This window comes from Gambusia affinis, linkage group LG01, assembly GCF_019740435.1.
Source record: "Gambusia affinis linkage group LG01, SWU_Gaff_1.0, whole genome shotgun sequence".
In the NCBI taxonomy this organism is placed as follows: domain Eukaryota; kingdom Metazoa; phylum Chordata; class Actinopteri; order Cyprinodontiformes; family Poeciliidae; genus Gambusia; species Gambusia affinis.
This window is the reverse complement of record NC_057868.1, coordinates 17,969,503-17,991,838: the sequence shown is the minus strand read 5'-3', so window position 1 is coordinate 17,991,838 and position 22,336 is coordinate 17,969,503. Positions and strand designations below refer to the sequence as shown.

Here is a 22,336-nt window from a genome sequence, read left to right as displayed (position 1 = left end):
AACACCATCAGCAGCATCAGTATTTCAGCTCTCTCATAAATGTTCCAAATTGTAACTATTTAGGAAGAACTTACAGGTTTATGCAAAACCTATAAAAATGTATTCACTCTCTTGGATGTTTTATCCTTTTAATTGCTTCTACAAATCAATCGTAATCAATAAGATTTGTCCATTCTGACAAAAGAAAACCATATGAACCCCTTAAGTGAAATTACATTTTTTGACTTCTACAATACTTGTGTCTTCGTTGTCAGTATGGAGAACGGTGGAATGACTTTGACCTCATGTCCCACATATCAAAGGCTTGGCTCCATCTATACTGATGTGCCCAGCACACAAGCGGTCCTTTCTCCTTAAAAAAGTATTTTGTGTCTCCTGCTTATGACACTAAACTGTTTATGTTGTTGAGTACAGTGAAAACAAGTCGGCTTTACTGCACAATTCAGGTTTGTTGGGACGCTCAACTTTCCCACCTTGTAGTTTCTCGCCTCCTGTGCGTTTATTGCCTTTTCATGAACAAATTGTTCATTGTAAATTTGATGGGATTCATCCCAAAAGGTGGCAGAACAGAACAGGGTTGTGAAGTTTTGAGTTTTCTGTGTGTTTATTTTAGGTTTCTGTCTATTGAGTCTCCATGTTGTCCTGTCTACCTCTTGCTTGTTCCCAGCTGTGTCTCATTTCCCTGATAAACCTCTGTAGTTAATCCCACCTGTGTTCCTTGTTCCTCATTGGGTCCTTGTCTAATCTGTCTCGTCTTGTCCACCGTCTAGTCTGTCTATTGTCATATCAGTTGCTACCAGTATGAGAACTGTTGCTGGTACTCATTTGTGCTGCCTGGATTGTTTGCCTTATTCAACATTAAAATTATCATTCTTTCACTCCAACCTGGGTCCTCAGTGTCATGCTCACCACCTGTCATCTGCACTCCTTGACAAGGGAGACTATTTAGCAGCAGTCAAAAATTTCCCTCTCCTGTTGTAGTAATCCATGTTCATGGGAGGTGGACGTGTTTGGTTGGCTGTAACTTCAGTCTGCCGTTAGACTTTGAGGAAGAGATTGCTGATGTTGCTTTCTGGATGTCTCCAAATCAAGGATCTGAAACCATTTTTACTTGCTTCTTATTAAATGCAAGGAAATTGTGAAAGCGAGCTCTGATTTCCCTTATGTCGTAAGGATCTCTGTTTTGATTATTTTCGTGTTTACTGGCACGTCAAATATGTTGGTAAGATTACGAAATCCACAGAAAAAGAGATACTTGCATCTTCATTGCAATGGAAGTCTGGGCTAATGCCTTTCAATGAAAGCAGCTGGGACGTTTCATCCAAGGTGTTCTTTGAACAACTGTTTTGCCTTTACGTAGCCTTGTGCTGCAGCTACCTGTTAGCACTGCGCACCAGGTCTCTTATCCATCCAAATAGTACAGGCAGTCACTTATGTTACTGTTTTTATCGACTCCTTGTTTAAACACTCCGATGAGGGAGATGCACTGAAGAGGGTTTTGTCTTTGCAAAACAGTAAAAACATCTTCAGAGTCTTTCTAGAATTGTGTGGCGAAGGATCAAGAAGTTGTGTATTTGTGGAGCCAGGCTTTGAATCTCTAGTTGAGATAGGACCACTATCAGTATGATGGCACCGTTCTCTGTATGTTCTGTAATATTGGCTCATCAGGTTTTTTTTTCCCCCTTCACTGGTTTATTGAGCTGAAATGCAACTACAGCTTTTCGGCTTTCCTTTTGATCTAACGATTTTGATAATACTTTTAGATATACTTTGAAACTCAGAAGCTTGTCGAAGTGCTAGTTAGTTATCAGAAATAGAAATATAGTACTCACAATCTGAGATGTGAAACATGCTTTTTTATGTAGATATTTATGCCTGTTTATTGAACATACATGTGGGATCCATTTATTTTAACTGGAGTCCTTCTGCCTCCAGGGACAGATCTACTGGCTGTGATTTCAACTAAAGTAATTATAAAACAATCTTTAAATGAAATCTTAAAGGCTGCTCCAAAATGAGGCAGGAGGATCAGGTTAATCTGCTTTCATGGCAACATGGACAGTCCTACTGTTTAAGGAAGGTTTTTTTTGTGTGTTTTTTTTTTTCTGAGCTCAGTAACGTTTAAAAAACCACAAATGCAAAGAGGAAGTGTCTCAGGAATTAACTAAGTGAGAAGCCAAATGTGTTTCTGAAGACCAGTTGGAGAACACAGTGAAGCTTTATGCAGCTATGAAGAACAGAAAGCAGGAGACCCTTCAATTTTTTACAGGCTGTGTCTGTAAGTTCATATATTCATTATTGTCAATAGTATTCGTGTTTATATCACTTTCATGATATAAACACAAGCAATGTCGTATTTTACATAAATTCTTTCAACAAAATAACAAAGTGTTTATCTTACAGTTTCCTTTGTTTTGACCTCATCAGCATGGCTTACAGGTCAGTTTTTCTTTCCTATTTCTATAGTGTATAAAAGTCTTTTACTATTTTCAGAACATTAACATAATCATATTAAATTTTGTTCTTATAGGTCAGATAAGGTTGGCAGGGCGAGGATCAACTCGGTGCTCTGGAAGGGTTGAAGTTTTCTATAGATATGCCTGGGGAACGGTCTGTGATGATGACTGGGACATGGCTGATGCTAAAGTGGTTTGTAAACAGCTGGGCTGTGGTCCAGCACTCAGTGTAGTTCCTGCTTCTCAATTTGGTTATGGAGATGGAAAAATCTGGCTTGATGATGTTCGGTGCTCAGGAGTTGAAAGTTCTCTGACCAGCTGTGGACACAGAGGTTATGGGGTCCACAACTGTGGTCATGGAGAGGATGCTGGTGTGATCTGTTCAGGTAAAGGAAAAATGCTTTACAACTATTAAATTGTTCAATTTTAAATGTTCAGACATATTAGTCAGTGTAGATTTTTGGCTGAAAGCATTTGAACACAAAATGAAAGGTAGAGCTTGTGTGTGGTGTGTTCACTGATTCTCATAATCAGCAGCTTCCCCTGTGTATCTCTGGATTCAGTGGCTCCTGACATTTTCTTGAATGCAGTGCTGGGCTTGTTTGCATGAGTTTGATTATTTCTTCTGTAGCAGCCACTATGTTTAGTTCTTTATTAGATGCTTGTGCTCTGTAGCCTGTAACATATTCAATATAGCAGAACAAATCCATCCACACATCCATCCATCTATTCATTCATTAATAAATATTGCAGAATTATTGGCTCCTTCATATCTTCCAGATTGATATGCAACACCTGTTGATTCTCCAAAGTTGTCGTCATGCATCAGTATAGTTAAGCCTTTATGATAGTGATCACATTTGTTGATGCTCAGCTAATCAAATGGATTAACTTTGTATTTCTTAGCTTCTCCATTCCCTCTTCCATTCTATGAAAGCAGCAATTTTGAACTTAGTCTTTCAAAGAAAGCCGTTGTGTGTTGATGCCATCTTTATTTATTAAAGGCAGTCACATTAAATCTGTTTTTTCTTTTCTTTGTTTTCATTACTGAGATGTTAAATTTAAACCAGCTAAGCAACTGGTACAAAATGCACAACAGGAAGATTGTGTAGCAGACTGTATTACACAGATATAAATTACATTTGACAAAATCTTTGGCTTGAATATCAGTGGAATTGTCCATGCACTGTGTTTCAGTACATGTCAGAGTTAATAGTTTCTGTGCTCCAGATTTGAATAAATGTTCAAAAGCAGGTTACAAAGAGAAGACATCAATAGTAATGTCTTTAATTTGCTATTTTTCTTTCTAAAGAATAATGCTATAGTTGATCTGTTTCCTGTTACCAGATTCTGTTATCAGATTGACTGGATCAACTTTCTGCTCTGGAAGAGTTGAGATCAACCACAACGGCCAATGGGGAACAGTGTGTGATAACGGCTGGGATCTATCTGATGCTCAGGTGGTCTGCAGACAGTTGTCCTGTGGTTCAGCATTAAACGCCACTTCATCAGCTGCTTTTGGTGAAGGAACTGGTCAAATCTGGCTTGAAAAAATGAACTGTACAGGAAGTGAAAGCTTTCTAACCAACTGTCAGCATCCAGGGTTTGGGACACACAAGTGTAACCACAGTGAGGATGCTGGTGTGGTCTGCTCCGGTGAGAAAAAAACCGAATTAACAAATTTTAAAATTTCACACACATTAGCCAGTATTGATTTTGTCAGAAAGCATTTAAACACAAAATAAAAGGTAACACTTATGTATAGTGTGTTCACAGATCATAAAATGATTTGAATCACCAATCAGGACTACTTTATAGGCCAATTTCTCTGTTTCCTATTCCTGTAGTGTATAAAAGTATTTTATTCTCATTGGAACATTGACATAAATATGGTGAATTTCATTTCTTAAAGGTCCGGTCAGGTTGGCTGGTGCTGGATCAACTCAGTGCTCTGGAAGGGTTGAAGTTTTATATAGAGATACCTGGGGAACGGTCTGTGATGACAGCTGGGAGACAGCTGATGCCGATGTGGTTTGTAGACAGCTGGGCTGTGGTACAGCACTCAATGCAACGAGTAATGCATACTTTGGTCAAGGATATGGACCAATCTGGCTTGATGACGTTCAGTGCTTAGGAAATGAAAGCTCTCTAACCAACTGTGGACACAGAGGTCAAGGGCAACATGACTGTGGTCATGGTGAGGATGCTGGTGTGATCTGTTCAGGTAAAGAAAAAATGTTTTACTGATAGCATTTAAATGTTCAGTTTTAAATGTTCAGACATATTAGTCAGTTTTGTTTTTGGCTTAAAGCATTTAAACACAAAGTGAAAGGCAGTACTTATGTATGGTGTGTTCACTGATCAGAAAATTATTGTTACCAGATTCTGTTATCAGATTGACTGGATCAACTTCCTGCTCTGGAAGAGTTGAGATCAACCACAACGGCCAATGGGGAACAGTCTGTGACAACGGCTGGGATCTATCTGATGCTCAGGTGGTCTGCAGACAGTTGTCCTGTGGTTCAGCATTAAGTACCACTTTATCAGCTGCTTTTGGTCCAGGAACTGGTCAAATCTGGCTTGACCATGTCAACTGTACAGGAAGTGAAAGCGCTCTAACCAACTGTCAGCATCCAGGCTTTGGGACACACAAGTGTAACCACAATGAGGACGCTGGTGTGGTCTGCTCAGGTGAGAAAAGCTCAATATCACTGACTCCTGAAACAAAAAAATGCTGAAATAGTCATAGGTGAAGGGAAAACTCTCAGGACGTTGATTCAAAATCAACTAAAAGCACATCTGACAGTTTCTTGGCATGGATTTGTCTCTCAGTATGGTTTTGTTTGATAACAATTTACACACAAAAGCATTTTTAAAGGTCCATTTTTCAAAGATTTTGAGAATTTAAATCTCAGTCCACCTACTTTCTATTTTCCAGTGAATTTTCCACAGCCCAAGATCTCTATTAGCCCTGCTGCTCTGGTCACCTGGGGTCAGCAAGTCAGCATCACTTGTTCTACTGCAGCTGCACCTTTAAGTGGAACATTTATCCTCCAATGGACTTCAGGATCATTCAGAATGACTCAGTCATCAGATTCCAACTCTGCTACCTTCAACATCTCTAAAGTGAGCAGCGATCATCATGGAGAACTTCAGTGTCGGTATGAGCCAAGGATGTCAAACCAATCATTCCTCAGTAACTCTGTTAATCTTAGAGGTAAGACTAAATAAATTGCATATATAGTGAAACTTCAGCAGTACAACCAATTGTTTGAAATGTATTCTCAATTTTATTTGTTTTTGAGAACAGAATCAAATCATTCATTAGTCTCCCAAAAACTCTTGGGACATTTATGATGGCTACATTTCACAAAATATTATAAATCTCTAATGAACGGCTTTGCAACCTTCACCATCCGAACAAACACTTTTACTCTCTGTCTGGGTAAATAAAGCATTTTTAGGCTCACCAACATTGTCTGACCTTTTAAATGAAAGACAAGATATTTTCTGATAAATATGTACTCAAGCAAGTTTATCACATTTATACAATTTCATTGCTATAGTTAGATTTTAAAATGAAGAGAAATGTAACTCTTTTGGCAAAACAGGATGGGAACATTTTATTTCATGAGCTGTAGATATTTTTGGGAAGTGAGGTACGAGAAACCCCACAAAGCTTAGAAAATTAGATCAAACAATTATTGATTTTAGTTTAATTCTTTTGTGGATTTGTAATGCAATTATTTTAAGGAAACACTAAAATATACTATGAACTTCCATTTGTTAATGGAGGTTCATGGACACTTGGTGCTTGAGGTTGCATGCTCTTGCTTAATAAAATCTTATTCTAACATCTTACCTGGTTTATTTCAGATTTCATTAATTTTGTTTTCCACGTTTTGAACAGGGTTTGGTCCCAGCTGATTGGCAAAAATCTATAATTAAACCAATCCCAAATTCTCAAACTGCTGATCCTCCAATGAACTACAGGGGCATTAGTTTAGCTATAAACGTTATGTGTTTATAAACTTTACTCCAGTGTTCTAAATTAAAGGGTTTAGACAGAAAAATGCCTGTACATATATATTCTTTAACCACAACAGTTATTGCAAGGAAACAAGAAGGAATGTCTACTTTTGTGTTTTATAGATTTCCAAAAACCTTTTGATTGTGTCAACCGATAATTGTTATTTTAATGGAAAATGTCATAATTCTAAAAATGCTGTTTATCATAACTCAGAATCTTGTGTTCAGGTAAACAATTACAGAACAGGGTGGTTTTTAACACCATATGGTGTTAATCAAGGAGATGTTCTGGCTCTTTGCATTATATATAAATGACTTGGTAATGGTAATTAAAGAGGTAAATGTGGGAGTGAGAGTAGAATAACTATCATATTACTATATTATCATACAGTAATATGATACAGTAATATACAATATCATCTGCATATTACTGTACGCAGATGATATTGTACTTATTGCTGGAAGTGAACCACATCTTGAGAAACTGTTAAATATTACTGGTGGCTGGTGGAGCAAAATGAGGTTAAGGATAACTTGTACTAATACTGAAGTTATTCATTTCAGAAAACAGAGTCAAGCAATGACATTTATATTTTGTTTTGGGCCTACGACTTTCTCCATTACAAAAACCTATAATTATTTGGGATTTACTGTGGATGGATATCTAACATTTGAAGAAGGAATAAAAGTCAAATCGGACTCAGCTGGTAGAGAGCTAGACTCAGTTATAAATACAGTCAAATACTGTTGTGAGCTGGGATATAGGTTGTATACTGAGTTGTATAGATCTTGTGTTTGCCCTGTATTAGATTACGGTGCTGGAGTCTGGGGTTACTGAGAACAAACCTACAGAGAAAAAGTTCAGTGTAGAGCCCTGCGATATCTCTTAGATGTGCATAGAAATACTCCTAAAATGGCATTATATGGAGATATGGGTTGGGAACCTTGCGAAGTTAGACACATTACAGATATGGTCAGATTATGGAATAGGTTTATTGATATGGCAGACTGTAGATTAACAAACCATATTTTTCTTTGGGATTTCACAAATATGGTATACTTTGGCCAGACAAATGAAGATATTAGAGGAGGTGGATTTTCAGTACATTTATAGGAATAAATTAAGATGTAATATTCAACACCTTAAACAGTTTTATTTTGAAGTTTATAAACGTAAGTGGCCAGTCGATATCTTACATAAACAAAAAGTACCCACTTATATTTTACTAAAAGACGCTGATGGTCTTGAGCCGTTTGCATCATGGAACTTGTCTAAAAAACAAAGTTCAGATCTGACACTTTGCCTTTGGAGACGGGACATTTTCGTTCAGTCCCAGAGGAAGACCAAAGATGTTTTTTGTGTAATCTGGATGAAATTGAGAGTGAAGTGCACTTTTTGTTTTATTGTCCCCAGTACTTAACGTTGAGAAATGATTTATTTACTAAAATACTTGATTTTTTCAAGATTTCTTTTATTTAAAGGATGAAGATAAAATTTGTTATTTATTTAACTATTTTTTGTTTCAGTTAGCACAGTTTATTTTGAAGGCTTGCCACCTTAGAAAGAGGATGCTTTTTGTTTAAAGAATATTTACGTCTGTCCACTAGTTCATATATGTTTAATTGTATATTGTTAGCCCATGTGGACTGGGCACCTGTAAGGTTGTATGACACATAAAATAAAGCCTACTACTACTGATGTCTTTCAGTGAACCTTCCAAAGCCCAGCATCTCTATAAGCTCTGCTGCTGAGGTCATCTGGGGTCAACAACTGAGCATCACTTGTTCTGTTGATTCTGCACCTTTAAAAGGAACATTTATCCTCCGACAGACTTCAGGATCATTTAGAATGACTCAGCCATCAGCTTCCAACTTTACTACCTTCAACATCTCTAAAGTGACTCTGGATCATGATGGAGAATTCAGGTGTCAGTATGAGAAAAGGACGCCAAACCAAACATTGACCTCTGACCTCAGTGACCTTGTTCGTCTTTCTGGTAAGATGAATTAATTTATTTGAAAATGCAGTGAAAATCAAGAGTTTTTTTCTCAATAAATCCCATTATCCATGGGTCCCTAATTATCTGGCAATATTCAGGAAAGATAAATTTCAGTAACTAAATATTCTTTTTCAGTGAACCTTCCCAAGCCTCGCATCTCTATCAGCCCTGCTGCTGAGGTCAACTGGGGTCAACCAGTCTCCATCAATTGTTCTATTGCATTTACACAATTTCATTTTGGAACATTTACTCTCCAAAAGACTTTAGGCTCATTCATAATGACTCAGTCAACAATTTCCAGCCTTTCTACCTTCAGCATCAGAACTGTGACCCTGGAACATGATGGAGAATTCCTGTGTTCTTATCGGTCAAGGCAAAGATTCTACTCTATCCGCAGTGACTCTGTTCGTCTTACTGGTAAGATTAAATAAACTGAGTAAACAATAAAAAGTCAGAAGTGTAACGATCAGTTTTTTTTTTCAGATTTACTCTCGATATGAGAAAAGCATGTCAGGTCATTGAGTTCAATCACCGTCCTCTCTGTCCTAAACATTACAGAAACATTCAGAAAAGATAAACTGGATTTGAAATGGAGGACAACGCCAAGGGCCCCTGACCGACAGAGGGCCCCTCCCCCAAAAAGTTGTTTAGTTTTTTTCTCTTAGAGAAGTAGAAGAAAATTGGGGGCCCTGTCAATTGCAAAATTAATCAAATAGTGTTTTTAAAATTATTTTATCCATATTTGCATTCAACACACCCCTGAATAGGCATAAAATGGTTCGTTCCTGCTTAGCAACGGTGTTCAGTAACAGTCAGTACAAGACAAGAAAACTGTGGCAGCCACAATGCTGCCACAGGGATATGTCCATATCTCTTGATCATTTTATTTTTTTTATTAAAAATAGTTATCCACCATTTAAAAGTCCAAATAACAGTAGTTGTACAGTGAAATTATAAAAATTCATTTATAATCAATATTCCATCAAAATATTCTAAAAATGTTTGCATATGTTCTTGTTTACAAAAAGAACAATATGAATCTTGTGTCTTTGCACAAACTGAATGTAAAGATTTTTAAATAATAATAAAAACTGTTTACCAATGCTTTTAATAATTCTGTCAAAAATTTACAAAAACAAAAATAAAAAATTCAAATCTCATTAAAACATTACCGTATTATTCCCAGATTGTCTGGCCTACATGTAGAACAGTATGGGTGTTTTATTAGATTAATATATTCAATGGTTTTTCAAAGAAAAGTGAATGGCTGTTTTAAAAAATAAAGACCCAAATTAGTAAATTATTCAAAAATACAACCTACAGTGTTGGAGTTTTGATCAAGACTGAATAAAAGTGAACATATTGTGACAAAGTCTCATCGCCTCTTTCTCAAAATTCAACTTTTTATTAGAATTTTCCTGATAAAACATACATGAACAATTCACATCCAACATTATAAAAAATAAAGTCAAACTTTTGCTGGGGAGCTATTCTACTATTAGACCTTTTATCCTATCTAATTTTCTAAGTTCTTTCTGTATTTTTTGTCACCGTCTTGATGTGGTCTCAGGAGATATGTCAATTTTTCCATGATTTTCCAGTTTTTCTATCATCCCAATTCACTGTTCGTGACAAGGGGGTCCACCTTTCTCCATTCCCTCCAAACAGCTACATGGATGGAAATCAACTTTATCTTAATCAGATACCTATCCTTTACTCTTCCACTCTCTTTGATATTGTTATAATTACACAGAAGTAGTATCATGCTGCTCACAGGAATTTTATATACCAGAATCTTCTATACAGCTGGCGAACAGCCATGCCTTGCATTGGCTTCCCCAGGCTTGGAACTCTGATAATATGAAATGTTACAAAAGTCTAAGGCAGGGGTCTTTTCTTCAAGAATCTAATTACTGTGCACTGAAGTAAAGTGTGTCCCCTTATGCTTTTTTACTGCATGTCCATTAACTCTCCAAACAGCATTCCCAGAATTTATTCAAACCATCAAGTTCTTACCTCTGTCCACTTTGCGTTCATAAAGTAGGACAACAGTTTCTCTATTTGTGACAAAATCCCCATCAGAAATTAAAGCTGTTTTTTTGTTGTTGTTTGCTACAGAATCTCAATTGAAAACAAAACTGTAATATTTTCAAGCAAGCCTCATTCAGATCTGTCATCACAACATTTATATCGTAAAGCCTAACCTAAACGTTTAAATTCAGTAGCAAAACCATAAAATATATATTTTTTCTTTTTTAATAGTTTATATTCACAAGATTTTCTTTTTCTTTACCCACAGTGAATCTGGAGAGGCCCATCATTTCCCTGACATCCCCAGATGGAGGGTTGGTCTGGGGTTCAGGAGGAGCAGAGGTTGCCAAGGGTTACGGCTTCTCCTTCACTTGCTCCATTAACCCCAGATATCCTCAGGGATATTTCTCTCTCATCTTCTCCGGCTCCAACATCACAGAAACAAGGCCAGCAGTCAGAAACTCAGCCTCCTTTCACTTCCCAGCAGCTGAATTTGAACACCAGGGTACCTACAGCTGTGTGTATGAGGTTACTGAGGGTAGACAGACGTTCACTTCTGCTCAGACAAAACCCATTAGTCTGGCTCTTAAATGTAAGTAACAACATAATTTGTGAAAAGTACATTTAAACCAAAAACAAAATTAAATACTGTGTATTCCTGTTCTCTGTTAAAGCTGGGTAAACTTGCCAAACCAGAAACAATATAAAACTCTGTTTCCAAATGATTTAAGTTATAAAAAGAAATATACAAACCATGTAACCTCCTTGTAAAATAAAAAAAAAAAACAACGAATTTCTCCCACTACCTAAGAAGTGCTTGTGTCATGAAATTTGGAACTTTGGTCTTGTGTTTTGCTTTATTGGAAGTTTTGTCAGGCTTTTCGAAATTCACTTTTTCTTTCAAGATCCATTACAACTTATTCCAGTTTTCTCCCAGAGAACCTGCTAAGGCCAGTGGCCGGGGCACTGAGGTGGCCCAATGGCGGCCCACCGGCAGCCGGGGCGCTGAGGCGGCCCAACATGTTTTTGTATTGCAAGATGTTGACAGATAATGTAAAATATTACTGGGTATGTTACTGGAAAACATTGCCAGTGAAATGCTATTTAAACCCACAACTAGTCTTAAAAACATAAAATCAAAAAATACAATTAAAATCAATATCAGTTATTTGCACTTCAGTCTAATTCCATAAGGCCCCCCAGGGCTTCAGGGGCCCCAGTTTTTAACAGTGTTTTAACAAGAGAGGTGGTGCCGGTCGGTTTGGCTAGTTTCTTCTAAAGTAAATCGTTGCTTGAAAACTACTTTTACTCAAGTTATTATTTTTTTGATATGAAAATGTATTGCTTAGATAAGCAGCTCAGCAGATTATTAGCTCATTTCAGTAGAACATGTCTGGTTTTAGGAGTTGGAATGTTTACAGCAGTCTAAAACATTTTGACCAAGTGTTTTCTCTCCTAGCCTCTTCACTGCTGCTGGCTTCCTCAGTCTCCAGTGGAATCCTGCTGCTGGTCCTGCTGGTGTCTCTGGCAGTCTATCTGGGCTACAGGAGGAATCTTTGCTCTAAACGGCTCAGACCGTCTGAACAAAACCAAAGTCTGTAATCAAAGAGATATAAGCTCATGCATTTAAAAGTAACCAATTGCTATTCTGCAGCTTATTCATAAGTTATTTTGTTTCTCTTTGTTTCAGTGTCTTTCCAGCACTTAATCACACAAGACCACGAGAATGATCATGATGACTTTAAACAATATTGATATCAACCAAACCCTAATCTAAGATGCTTCAGTGGTGTAGAGGATAAATGAGAGGCAGAACAAAAATCTGAAGAAGAAGAAGAAGATGAAAGGACGGAGGATGAAGACGATGACTGTGAAAGTTGATATGAAATATAAGAGCTATTTAGTTAAAAAATTTTTTGCCAATTTAAGATTGGTTACATGTTTGATCTGCAGTGAAGTACATTATGGCATGATTACTTATGTATTTGCAGAGAAGGCCTGAATGGCCTAAACACAATCAGAATCGCTAACATATATCTACAAGCTTTTACACAAAATTGCTTGATTAAACTTTAGTAATTCACATCCAATAGTCTATTGCCATTTTTTTTAATAACTTTTCAATGCATTTGGTAATATTCATATTTTATATAAATTCTTACATATTAATATGAATATTTTTAATGCACAGTGATGGGAGCAAATAAGTTTTGTCTTTTGCCATGATTAGTCTGGAAGATCCGTGAGCAGTAAATTGACTCTCATGTCGACTCTGTATTTATGCACTTTCTGCATTTGAGAGAAAAGTCGCTGATCTGATTGGTTAAACCCTACCACGACGTTGTCTGATGGACATGTCCGCTGCACTTAACCTATCTTAGAGACATTTGTGTATCTTTTCCAAAACTGAGTTTCTTAAGTCAGCAAGAACAGCTAACGTCTTAGTATAACGCTCATGTCATGAAGTGGTGTAGGTTGCGGTGAGGGAAAACGCAGCAGATCCAGGTTGCAGTGAAAATGATGGATTTAATGGCGAGACAATAGTGCAAATGAACCCATAAACAGTCCACAATCCAGGCAGCACAGCTGAGCAGAAGCCAGGGCTCAGTACTGTTAGCACTGGACATACAAAGGACAGAATTGACAGCACACGACTAAACATACAAGAACCCGACCAGGAACCAGGAACACAGGTGGGGTTAAATACACAGAGGGTAACCACAGAACGAGACACACCTGGGAACAATCACAGGGGAGACCGGACAACACAGAGACCCAGAAAAACTGAAAACTCAAATAAACACAGAATTACCCAAATCCTTACAACTCATCTCTATTAGCGCTTCACTGCTCCCTCAAACTGGTTCCGATCCGGCCAGCCTTCCATGCTGGACATCATTTGAGAGGTCATGATGTGCAGTGGTTCCCAATTCCAGTCCTCGGGGCCCCCTGCCTGCATGTTTTAGGTGTTTCCCTTCTGCCACACACCTGAGTTGAATCTTTGGGTGATTAACAGTCTCCTGCAGTACTTGGTGGCTGCAGAAGATGTCATGCAATCATTTGAATCAGCTGTTCTGGTATAGAGGCACATCTAAAACATGCAGGCAGGGGGGCCCCGAGGACTGGAATTGGGAACCACTGATACAGCATGCATTTTCTGCTTGTAGGGAGACCTTCTAGTGGAGATTCTTCATAAATATTAGTGTCTTCCATTAGATCTGTCTCTGTGAGGGAAATAGATTATTTTTTTCAACTTGTAAAATGTATTGATATACTCCACCTACTTGTGTGTATTTCATTTTGTTCAACCAGTCAGCCGGCTTTAGTATAAGCATGAGGTCCCCTCTGCTTATGTTTGCATCTTTAATAATTGCTATATTAAAGATGCAGATAAATTTAATATTTGCTATATTAAAGACATATCATATCTCATCTGCTATGTGTAATTCAGCGGGGCACACCTTTATGCCAATTCAGGGAGAGTCAGAATCACATAATTAAAAGATACAGTTTGCACTGACAAGGAGTCATTTGGTTTATACAGACTTATTAATTATTCTGTTTTTGAAATTTTTGATAACCTTTTGATTGTTACAGAATCTCATGTTGTTGATGTTTTTGAAAACTTGATAAGATCAGACAATAAAAGGCCACTGTGATAATTCTTCACAAATAATATTACTAAGTTGTGAAACTGTATGCAAACATTGAGCAAATATATAGACTCCTTCGAAAAATTACAGTATGACTGAAAAGTTCCTTTGTTAGCAATTCCATCACCAAGTGAAAGACATTATATATGTATATAATGTATAACATCAGCATACACATGTAATATAATTACATATGTTTTAACATATTTATATTTCATAGTATGTTTAAAACCTGCTCAAAGGTTATTTCCTAAAGATACTATTAATCTGACAAGCCTCATCAGGACGTAAATCCTAATTTATTGAATAAGACTGTATAGCATAATTCATATTTAAGTTTTGGTCATAGTCTTAGCACAAAAAAAGAAGAGGCCTTCTGATAATTGTGTGCATCAGCGCCCCCTGCTCCTCCTTGTCTCCAACAACTTGCAACACAAAGTTACACTCATACCCCTGGACTCATGCTTTTCTTTTAGAGCAGACGTAAAACACAGCTTCTTCTGCTTTTGCATTTTTGCTGAGGAAGTTGTGCTTTTGCCTCTCCTTGACTGTCAGTAAATACTCGGTAGGATTCGATGAATCTTACTGATCATGTTTGAGACACTGTCTTCTAGGTGAACACCATTAAAGAACTCACACTCTAGAGTTCATTGAGCCAGTGCAAAGCACTGCATGGGAGGCACTTATTATTCCACTTATTGTTCTCTAAATTTCCCTTAGGTACTGTGTGAGGTTGTTTGTCTTAAAGCCCACTTCAATGCTACAACATCTGCTGAGGCTGTGGTTGATTTCAGTTATAAAACAAATATTTTATGAAATCTTAATGACTGCTCTGAAGTGTGGTGCAGGAGGATCAGGTTAATCTGCTTTCATGACAACATGGACAGTGTCGCTGTTTAAAGAAGTGCTGATTTTTTTTTCTGAGGTCAGTAACTTAAAAAACCACAAATGCAAAGAGGAAGTGTCTCAGGAATTAACTAAGTGAGAAGCCAAATGTGTTTCTGAAGACCAGTTGGAGAACACAGTGAAGCTTTATGCAGCCATGAAGAACAGAAAGCAGGAGACCCTTCAATTTTTTACAGGCTGTGTCTGTAAGGTCAAGTTTTCATTATTTTATAACTTTCCTGATACACAGATAAGCAATGTTATATTTTGCATAAACTTCTTACTATCTGTCAACAAAATAACAGTCCAAGTGTTTATCTTACAGTTTCCTTTGTTTTGACCTCATCAGCATGGAGTACAGGTCAGTTTTTATTTTCCGTTTCCATAGTATATAAAAGTCTTTTATTCTTATCAGAACATTAACAAAATCATATTAAATTTTGTTCTTATAGGTCAGATCAGGTTGGCAGGGCAAGGATCAACTCGGTGCTCTGGAAGGGTTGAAGTTTTCTATAGAGATACCTGGGGAACGGTCTGTGATGATTACTGGGACATGGCTGATGCTAAAGTGGTTTGTCGACAGCTGGGCTGTGGTCCAGCACTCAATGCAACAAGTTCTGCATACTTTGGTCAAGGAGATGAAAAAATCTGGCTTGATGATGTTCTGTGCTCAGGAGTTGAAAGCTCTCTGACCAGCTGTGAACACAACGGTTATGGGAACCACAACTGTGATCATAGAGAGGATGCTGGTGTGATCTGTTCAGGTAAAGGAAAAATTCAATTTCTATAGTATATAAAAGTCTTTTACTTTGATCAAAACATTAACATAATCATATTAAATTTTGTGCTTAAAGGTCCGGTCAGGTTGGCTGGTCCTGGATCAACTCGGTGCTCTGGAAGGGTTGAAGTTTACTATAGAGATACCTGGGGAACGGTCTGTGATGATGACTGGGACATAAATGATGCTAATGTAGTTTGTCGACAGATAAGCTGTGGTCCAGCACTCAATGCACCAATTTCTGCATACTTTGGTCAAGGAGTTGGACCAATCTGGCTCGATGATGTTCGGTGCTCAGGAGATGAAAGCTCTCTGACCAGCTGTGAACACAGAGGTTATTGGACATTCAAATGTGATCATGGTGAGGATGCTGGTGTGATCTGTTCAGGTAAAGGAAAAATGATTTACAAATATTTAAATGTTTGATGTTAAATGTTCAGACATACTTGCCAGTGTATTTTTTGTTTGAAAGCATTTAAACACAATTTGAAAGGTAGAGCTTGTGTATTGTGTGTTCACTGATCAGAATATGATTCCCATGATTTGTAACACAGTTACTTATTTTGCCAACAAGATTTAGCTTGTGCATTAGATGCAGAACAGAAAGTATCTGAAGTGCTAAAAATACATAGATCTGATTGACATGATTACATTTATTGGACTTTATGGAAGCTTTTTCTGTACTCTCCATTGTTTGACCACAAATATTTCTAGGAGACATATTTCTTTGAGAACAAGATTCTCTAGAGAACTTAAACCACCCGTGTCTCTGTTGTCAATGTACAGAATCGTGGGATGTCTTCAGATACATGTCCCACAAATCTAATGTTTAGCTCCGTCTTTACTGATGTGCCCAGCACACAAACAGCCTTTCATCCTTTCAAAAAAACATTTTGCCTCTCTGTTTCTTTTGCTTAAACCGATGACACTCCATTAATGTGTGTTGTTCACGAGAGGAAACACAAGATGGCTTCACTGAAGGGTTAAGGCTTGTTGTGCTGCTCAACTTTCCCACCCTGTAGTTTGTTCCTCCCTCTACATTTATTGCTGTGCAGAAACAAATAATTAACAATAAAAAAACAGTGACAACACAACATATTGTCAGACGTGTTGCTATTCTAGTCAGATTAATATCTTTAAAGTCCATAGTTCATTTTTCAAAATTATTATTTTCAGTGTCATTCAGTTGTGGAAATGAATAAACTTATTTTCACAACTTACTGTCTTTCAGTGGACCTTTCAAAGCCCAGCATCTCTATAAGCTCTGCTTCGGTCACCTGGGGTCAGCAAGTCAGCATCACTTGTTCTATTGAAGCTGGACCTTTAAGTGGAAGATTTATCCTCCGACAGACTTCAGGATCAATTAGAATGACTCGGCAATCAGCTTCCAACTCTGCTACTTTCAACATCTCTAAAGTGACTCTGGATCATGATGGAGAATTCAAGTGTCAGTTTGAGAAAAAGAGGCCAAGATTCTCCCTCCTCAGTAACTCGGCTCGTCTTAGAGGTAAGGTTAAATAAATTGTGTAAACAGTGAATATTTAGTCAAATAAATATTTATGGAAAATCCATAATTCATCTTCTCTAATGGCCATGCCTTTATGTGGAATGATATTCTTCTATTCCATGTCCATGTCTGCTCCAGTGAGTCTGAAAGTTCCAAACATTTCCCTGACATCCCCAAATGGAGGGTTGTTCTGGGGTCCAGGAGGAGCAGAGGTTACCAAGGGTTACGGCTTCTCCTTCACTTGCTCCATTAACCCCAAATATCCTCTGGGAGATTTCGCTCTCATCTTCTCCGGCTCCAAGATCACAGAAACCAGGCGAGCAGTCAGAAACTCAGCCTCCTTTCACTTCCCAGCAGCTGAATTTGAACACCAGGGCAGCTACAGCTGTGTGTATGAGGTTACTGAGGGTAGACGGAAGTTCAGTTCTGCTCAGGCAAAACCCATTAGTCTCATCATCAAATGTAAGTAACTACTATATATATGAGAAAAGAATATTGTAATTTCAAACTTCGAGTAAAACACCTTACTGTGTATCCCTCTAATCTCCTAAAGGCAATATTCTTCTTCTTATTATTATTATTACTTAAACATGTCAAATCAAGAAAAACATCAAATTTGTTCTTCAAATGATGATTCCAATAATAAAGCAATCAGACAAACAAAACATATGCCCCCTCATGATGAAGTAATTTTCCACACAACCTAAGATCTGGTTGCGTCTCTGATTTGTTTACATGTCTGTTCCCACGTTCCCTGTGGATTTTCAGTCATTTGCTCATTTCTATTTAAGCTGCTTGCCCTTCCTCTCAGCTGCATCTCGTTTCTGATCTACCACCTGATGTACGTTCAGCAATCAATTCCTACTTAAATACAGTTGAATCCAGATATTTACATTCACCAAGTAAAAGTACACTGTAGCTTCAGCAATGGCAGCGGAGGAAGTGACCGAAGGTATTCATTCCATGTTGGTCGCATAATTGAATTAATTTCTCTCTTCACAGTGGAGGATGGTTGTTTACAGCACAGACAGTTTCTGGCACATTACATGCGTCACTGGCAAATGTTAGTGATTGGGTGAAACTCAAAGCCTCGACAGAAGCATTCGTTTCTCAGTAGCTGTAATAGACAATTTCATCTCTGGCCTTATTTCATCTTTGATGGAACTGATGATACTTGTAACCATTTATTTACTGATTATATCTGCTGTGTTTTTGAAATTTCTGCAAGATGTGTTTTTCCATTAAAGAAGTTTTCAGATAAAGTTTAGATGTTTCCACGGCTGTGATAGCAGAGGAGACGTGAATACATCTTGGGTAAAATGCTTAACCTGGAAATTGTCTTTAAGGACTGACATGTGAAATGTAGTTGTACCCTTATTTGACCCTGCACCCATGACTAATTAACAAAGAAGAATTAGAAGTTTCTCCTGCTCTCTTTCCTGCCAAAAAATCATCCCCTCCGAGAGGTGAGGGATAGTTCATGAGGTGGGGTTCAGGATCGTCTTTGTGGTTCATCTGGCAATAGAGATAAGATCAGACTTTGGGTGGGTCTTTGCCTTGCTGTGACTATATAACCATGTGATGTGACTGCGTTCGGGGCTCTTCTCCTGACTGCCTTCAAATAAAAAAAACTTAAAGACAAAGATGAATCTTTCTCTTCTGATTGAAACAGCTTCTCATTCTTTGATAAATAAAATTTCCATAACATCAGCTGAGAGCCCAGCTACTGGCCAACTCCAGGCCTGGAGGGCTGGTCTCTTGCAACGTTTAGATGCATCTCTACTTCAACACACCTGAGTCAAATAATGAGGTCATTAGCAGGACTCTGGAGAACCTGACTGCACTGAGGAGGTGATTCAGCTGTTGGATTCAAGTGTGTTGGACCAGGGCAGTGCTTCTCAATTCCAGTCCTCAGGCCCCGCTGTTCTGAATGTTTTAGATGTGCCTCTACACCAGAACAGCTGACTCAAATGATTGCATGACGTCTTCCGCAGCCATCAAGTACTGCAGGAGCCTGTTAATCACCCAAAGATTCAATCCAGGGGTGTGGCAGAAGGAAACACCTAAAACTTGCACGGCAGGGGGGCCCCCTGAGGACTGGAATTGAGAAACACTGGACCAGGGAGACATCGAAGAGTTGCAGGACACCGGCCCTCCAGGACCAGGAGTGCCCACCCCTGGCCCAGACCCTCTGGACAAAGCCAGCTGTACTATGAGGAGCTGGTTTTCACCAGCCTAGTTTCCTTCCACCAGCCTCTCACATTAGCTTAATGGAGTTCTGGCCCATTACTCCTGGCAGAACTGGTAGAACTGAGTCCCTTTTGGCAGGCGCCCTCAGATCTCAGACCTTCCCACAACTTCTCCATAGGACGCAGATCAGGGCTCTGTGATGGTCACTCCAAAACGTTGACTTTGTTGTCCGAAATATTGCATCAATATTTCTACATAATGTTATTTTCTCATGATGCCATCTTGTTTAAGGATTCCACCAGTTCCTCCTGCAGTAAAACAGCCCCACAACATGATGCTGCCACTCCCGTACTTCACAGTTAGGAAATGACTCAAAATGCCCCAGTAGACTCGACCATGGCTTTGCCGTGGCCATTCCCATTTACTAAACAGAATGGATAAACAAAAATAAGTGTAAGAGTCTAATATTTTCACTTCAAGTTGTACATAGTAAGATGTATTAGTGTTGGGTAATTTCAGGTTAGGTGGTCTGTGACTGTTTGTTAAATAGGTTAAGTGTTCCTCAGCCTGCAAAAGTTTGTAAAATGCAGGTTTAGAGCCATACACTGACCAAGTGTTTTCTCTCCTAGCCTCTTCACTGGTGCTGGTTTCCTCAGTCCCCAGTGGAATCCTGCTGTTTGTCCTGCTGGTGTCTCTGGGAGTCTGTCTGGGCTGCAGGAGGAAACTTTGCTCTAAACGACTCAGACCGTCTGAACAAAACCAAAGTCTGTAATCAAGAGATATAAGCTCATGCATTTAAAATCATTTCTACATTTTACTCATACATTCCTTTGTTTCTTTTTTTTTTTTTTTCAGTGCCTCTCCAGCAGTTAAACACACAAGACCTCGAGAATGAATACGACGTCTATCAAAATATGTATCCAATTTGCTCAAGAAAGAAGCCGGAGTTGGACAAAGAGTCAATAAGTGAGGATATTTATGTGGAACCAGAACTTCATTAAAGACATGTCAATGTTGGTGTCAAGGATTACACATCATCAGAATAAAGATCTGAAGAAGACGAAGAAAGCACCGATGAAGAAGATGTGTATGTGGATGTTGATGCAACCTGGAAAGATAATGTAGTGCAAGTTTAAAAAAAATTGAAAATGAGTATCGATAGTTGAAAGCTGAGAAACCAAGACCAAATTATGTAGAAAACAAATATTTCGCTTCAAAGAATTTTGTTCATATAAGAAAATGGCTGTGCCTGGGTCCTAGTGCAGCACACAGCGCATAACCGCATGATTACATATTCATATATATATGCGTGCATGTGTGTTTATGTATACGAATTATATATATCATTGTATTGTTTTTTTCTCTGTTAAATAACATCACCTTTATAAGACAAATTACTTTTCTAGACGCCTGTAGCTTTTATTATTAGTACTTAGTAAGATTACCATTAACTTCAAAGCCATTCCTGTTGCAAAGATCTTTCTATTCACAATACGTTATCCAGAAGAGTACCTGATTCAATAGATTTCAAACCTCTGTAGAAAATATTGTCTCCTTCATAGAATCTTTGCACATTTTGTTTCCAAACTTCATTTTTATAGCCCTGAAAACATAGCTACCTAAAGTCTTCTTCCCACAGTGAAAACTTCCACACTGAAGAGATTTTTGTGGTTTGGGTGACCTGATTGTTTGGTTTGGCATGAATACTTGATTAGATCAAAGAAACCTATCTGAAAAGAAAATGGCGGCCGTGTAGTCGTGTGCCAAGTTGTGGGAGGATGAAAAATATGAACAAGATCACCTCATTTCAAGTGATTTATTAAATGAGAAAAACTAACAACAGAGGAGACAGGAAGGACTGAGTGACATTTCAGCTGGAGAGGTGATTACTTTAAAAAGGAGGTGGTAGATTAGGAACTGTAAAAGAAAGCAAGTAACTGAAGCTGAGCTAGGAGAAAATGGCTGACCAAAAAAACACAGAATGAAGAAAACAGAAACCAAACACCAGGCTTCATCAGAAATAATTATCATTCAAAACAATAGAACAAAAGTAACACAGGAAGTAAAACACATATTTCATGGAAAGACAAGTTTTAAAAGAAAACAAGAAATAAGATTGACAGAGCGAGTGAGTCGGAATGTTGCTCCTTTTTTGTTGGTGAATTTGAAAAAGACCTGAAAAAGAATTTGTTTTTTCTTTTATTAAACATCAGAACATTTTTGCAGTTTTCTTAATATATTATGATATATTGTTAATTCATTTAGTTTTGCTAAAGTTATTAATTTATGTCATTCTTTGCATAAGCTTAGACTGCGCTTATTACTATTTTTACTTTTTTTGGTTATTACATTGTAATTGTTAAAATGGAAATGTTGCCATAATGTTTCATGTGTTTAACTGTAAAAAGCTTGAATTTAGTTAACTTCATATCAAAATAACTGCTTGAATCCTAAAGACAAATTAAATGCTGATGTAGCCCATCTTCTCTGTATTTCTTTAAAAGTTATTGTGTATGGTCTTAGCTGTGAGAAAGGAGGGTATACTGTAGTGGTCTGTCATACAGCAAAGCTTTCAAAGCTTTTTCAAAAATTACTTTTCAAAATGGTGATAAAAACTATCATTGCATACGAAAAAGCAGCACAAACTATTAAATATGGACTTAGTTGATTAGTACTTGGCTGGTACAGTTTTTACAAAGTTCTTTTTGACATTTGAAAGCTGAAATTAAGCTCTAGAATAACCAAAGACAATGATATGTCGGTACAATATATAGCTGCTCTCCTCACAGACAGACATTTAAATGTAA

At 37.8% G+C, this 22,336-nt stretch overlaps 2 protein-coding genes across 4 annotated transcripts in view; both read left to right on the top strand.

The window, feature by feature from the left end:
* The first annotated feature begins 2,136 nt into the window (after positions 1-2,136).
* LOC122829469 (deleted in malignant brain tumors 1 protein-like) lies at positions 2,137-12,601 on the top strand. 2 transcript variants are annotated; one of them, XM_044114042.1, is made up of 12 exons: positions 2,137-2,278; positions 2,404-2,439; positions 2,531-2,842; positions 3,804-4,112; positions 4,369-4,680; positions 4,839-5,147; positions 5,395-5,673; positions 8,195-8,482; positions 8,621-8,902; positions 10,785-11,108; positions 11,976-12,110; positions 12,207-12,601. In XM_044114042.1, the coding sequence occupies exons 1-12, from the start codon at positions 2,230-2,232 to the stop codon at positions 12,269-12,271; spliced, it is 2,700 nt and encodes an 899-aa protein (XP_043969977.1). In that variant the 5' UTR covers positions 2,137-2,229; the 3' UTR covers positions 12,272-12,601. The 2 variants fall into 2 exon arrangements, with proteins under 2 accessions (XP_043969977.1, XP_043969984.1); XM_044114049.1 differs by lacking the exon at positions 11,976-12,110 and having other exon boundaries at positions 12,312-12,601.
* A 2,540-nt stretch (positions 12,602-15,141) lies between these two features.
* The window catches only part of LOC122829479 (deleted in malignant brain tumors 1 protein-like), a 28,569-nt gene continuing 21,374 nt past the window's right edge, over positions 15,142-22,336 (top strand). The window contains exons 1-8 of one of the 2 annotated variants that reach the window (XM_044114085.1): positions 15,142-15,260; positions 15,380-15,415; positions 15,507-15,818; positions 15,909-16,220; positions 17,064-17,339; positions 17,478-17,801; positions 20,159-20,293; positions 20,385-22,109. In XM_044114085.1, coding sequence (XP_043970020.1) covers positions 15,212-15,260; positions 15,380-15,415; positions 15,507-15,818; positions 15,909-16,220; positions 17,064-17,339; positions 17,478-17,801; positions 20,159-20,293; positions 20,385-20,530 — 1,590 coding nt within the window. In that variant the 5' untranslated portion in view covers positions 15,142-15,211 and the 3' untranslated portion in view covers positions 20,531-22,109. Of the gene's footprint in view, positions 15,261-15,379; positions 15,416-15,506; positions 15,819-15,908; positions 16,221-17,063; positions 17,340-17,477; positions 17,802-20,158; positions 20,294-20,384; positions 22,110-22,336 lie in introns of those variants that run through there. The other variant, XM_044114060.1, reaches the window with a different exon arrangement.

Coding starts and splice junctions, on each gene's coding strand:
- LOC122829469 (XM_044114042.1), top strand. CDS start 2,230: ATGAAGAACAGAAAGCAGGAGACCCTTCAATTTTTTACAGGCTGTGTC. Junction 4,681..4,838: donor TGCTGGTGTGATCTGTTCAG/GTAAAGAAAAAA, acceptor TATTGTTACCAG/ATTCTGTTATCAGATTGACT. Junction 5,148..5,394: donor CGCTGGTGTGGTCTGCTCAG/GTGAGAAAAGCT, acceptor TCTATTTTCCAG/TGAATTTTCCACAGCCCAAG.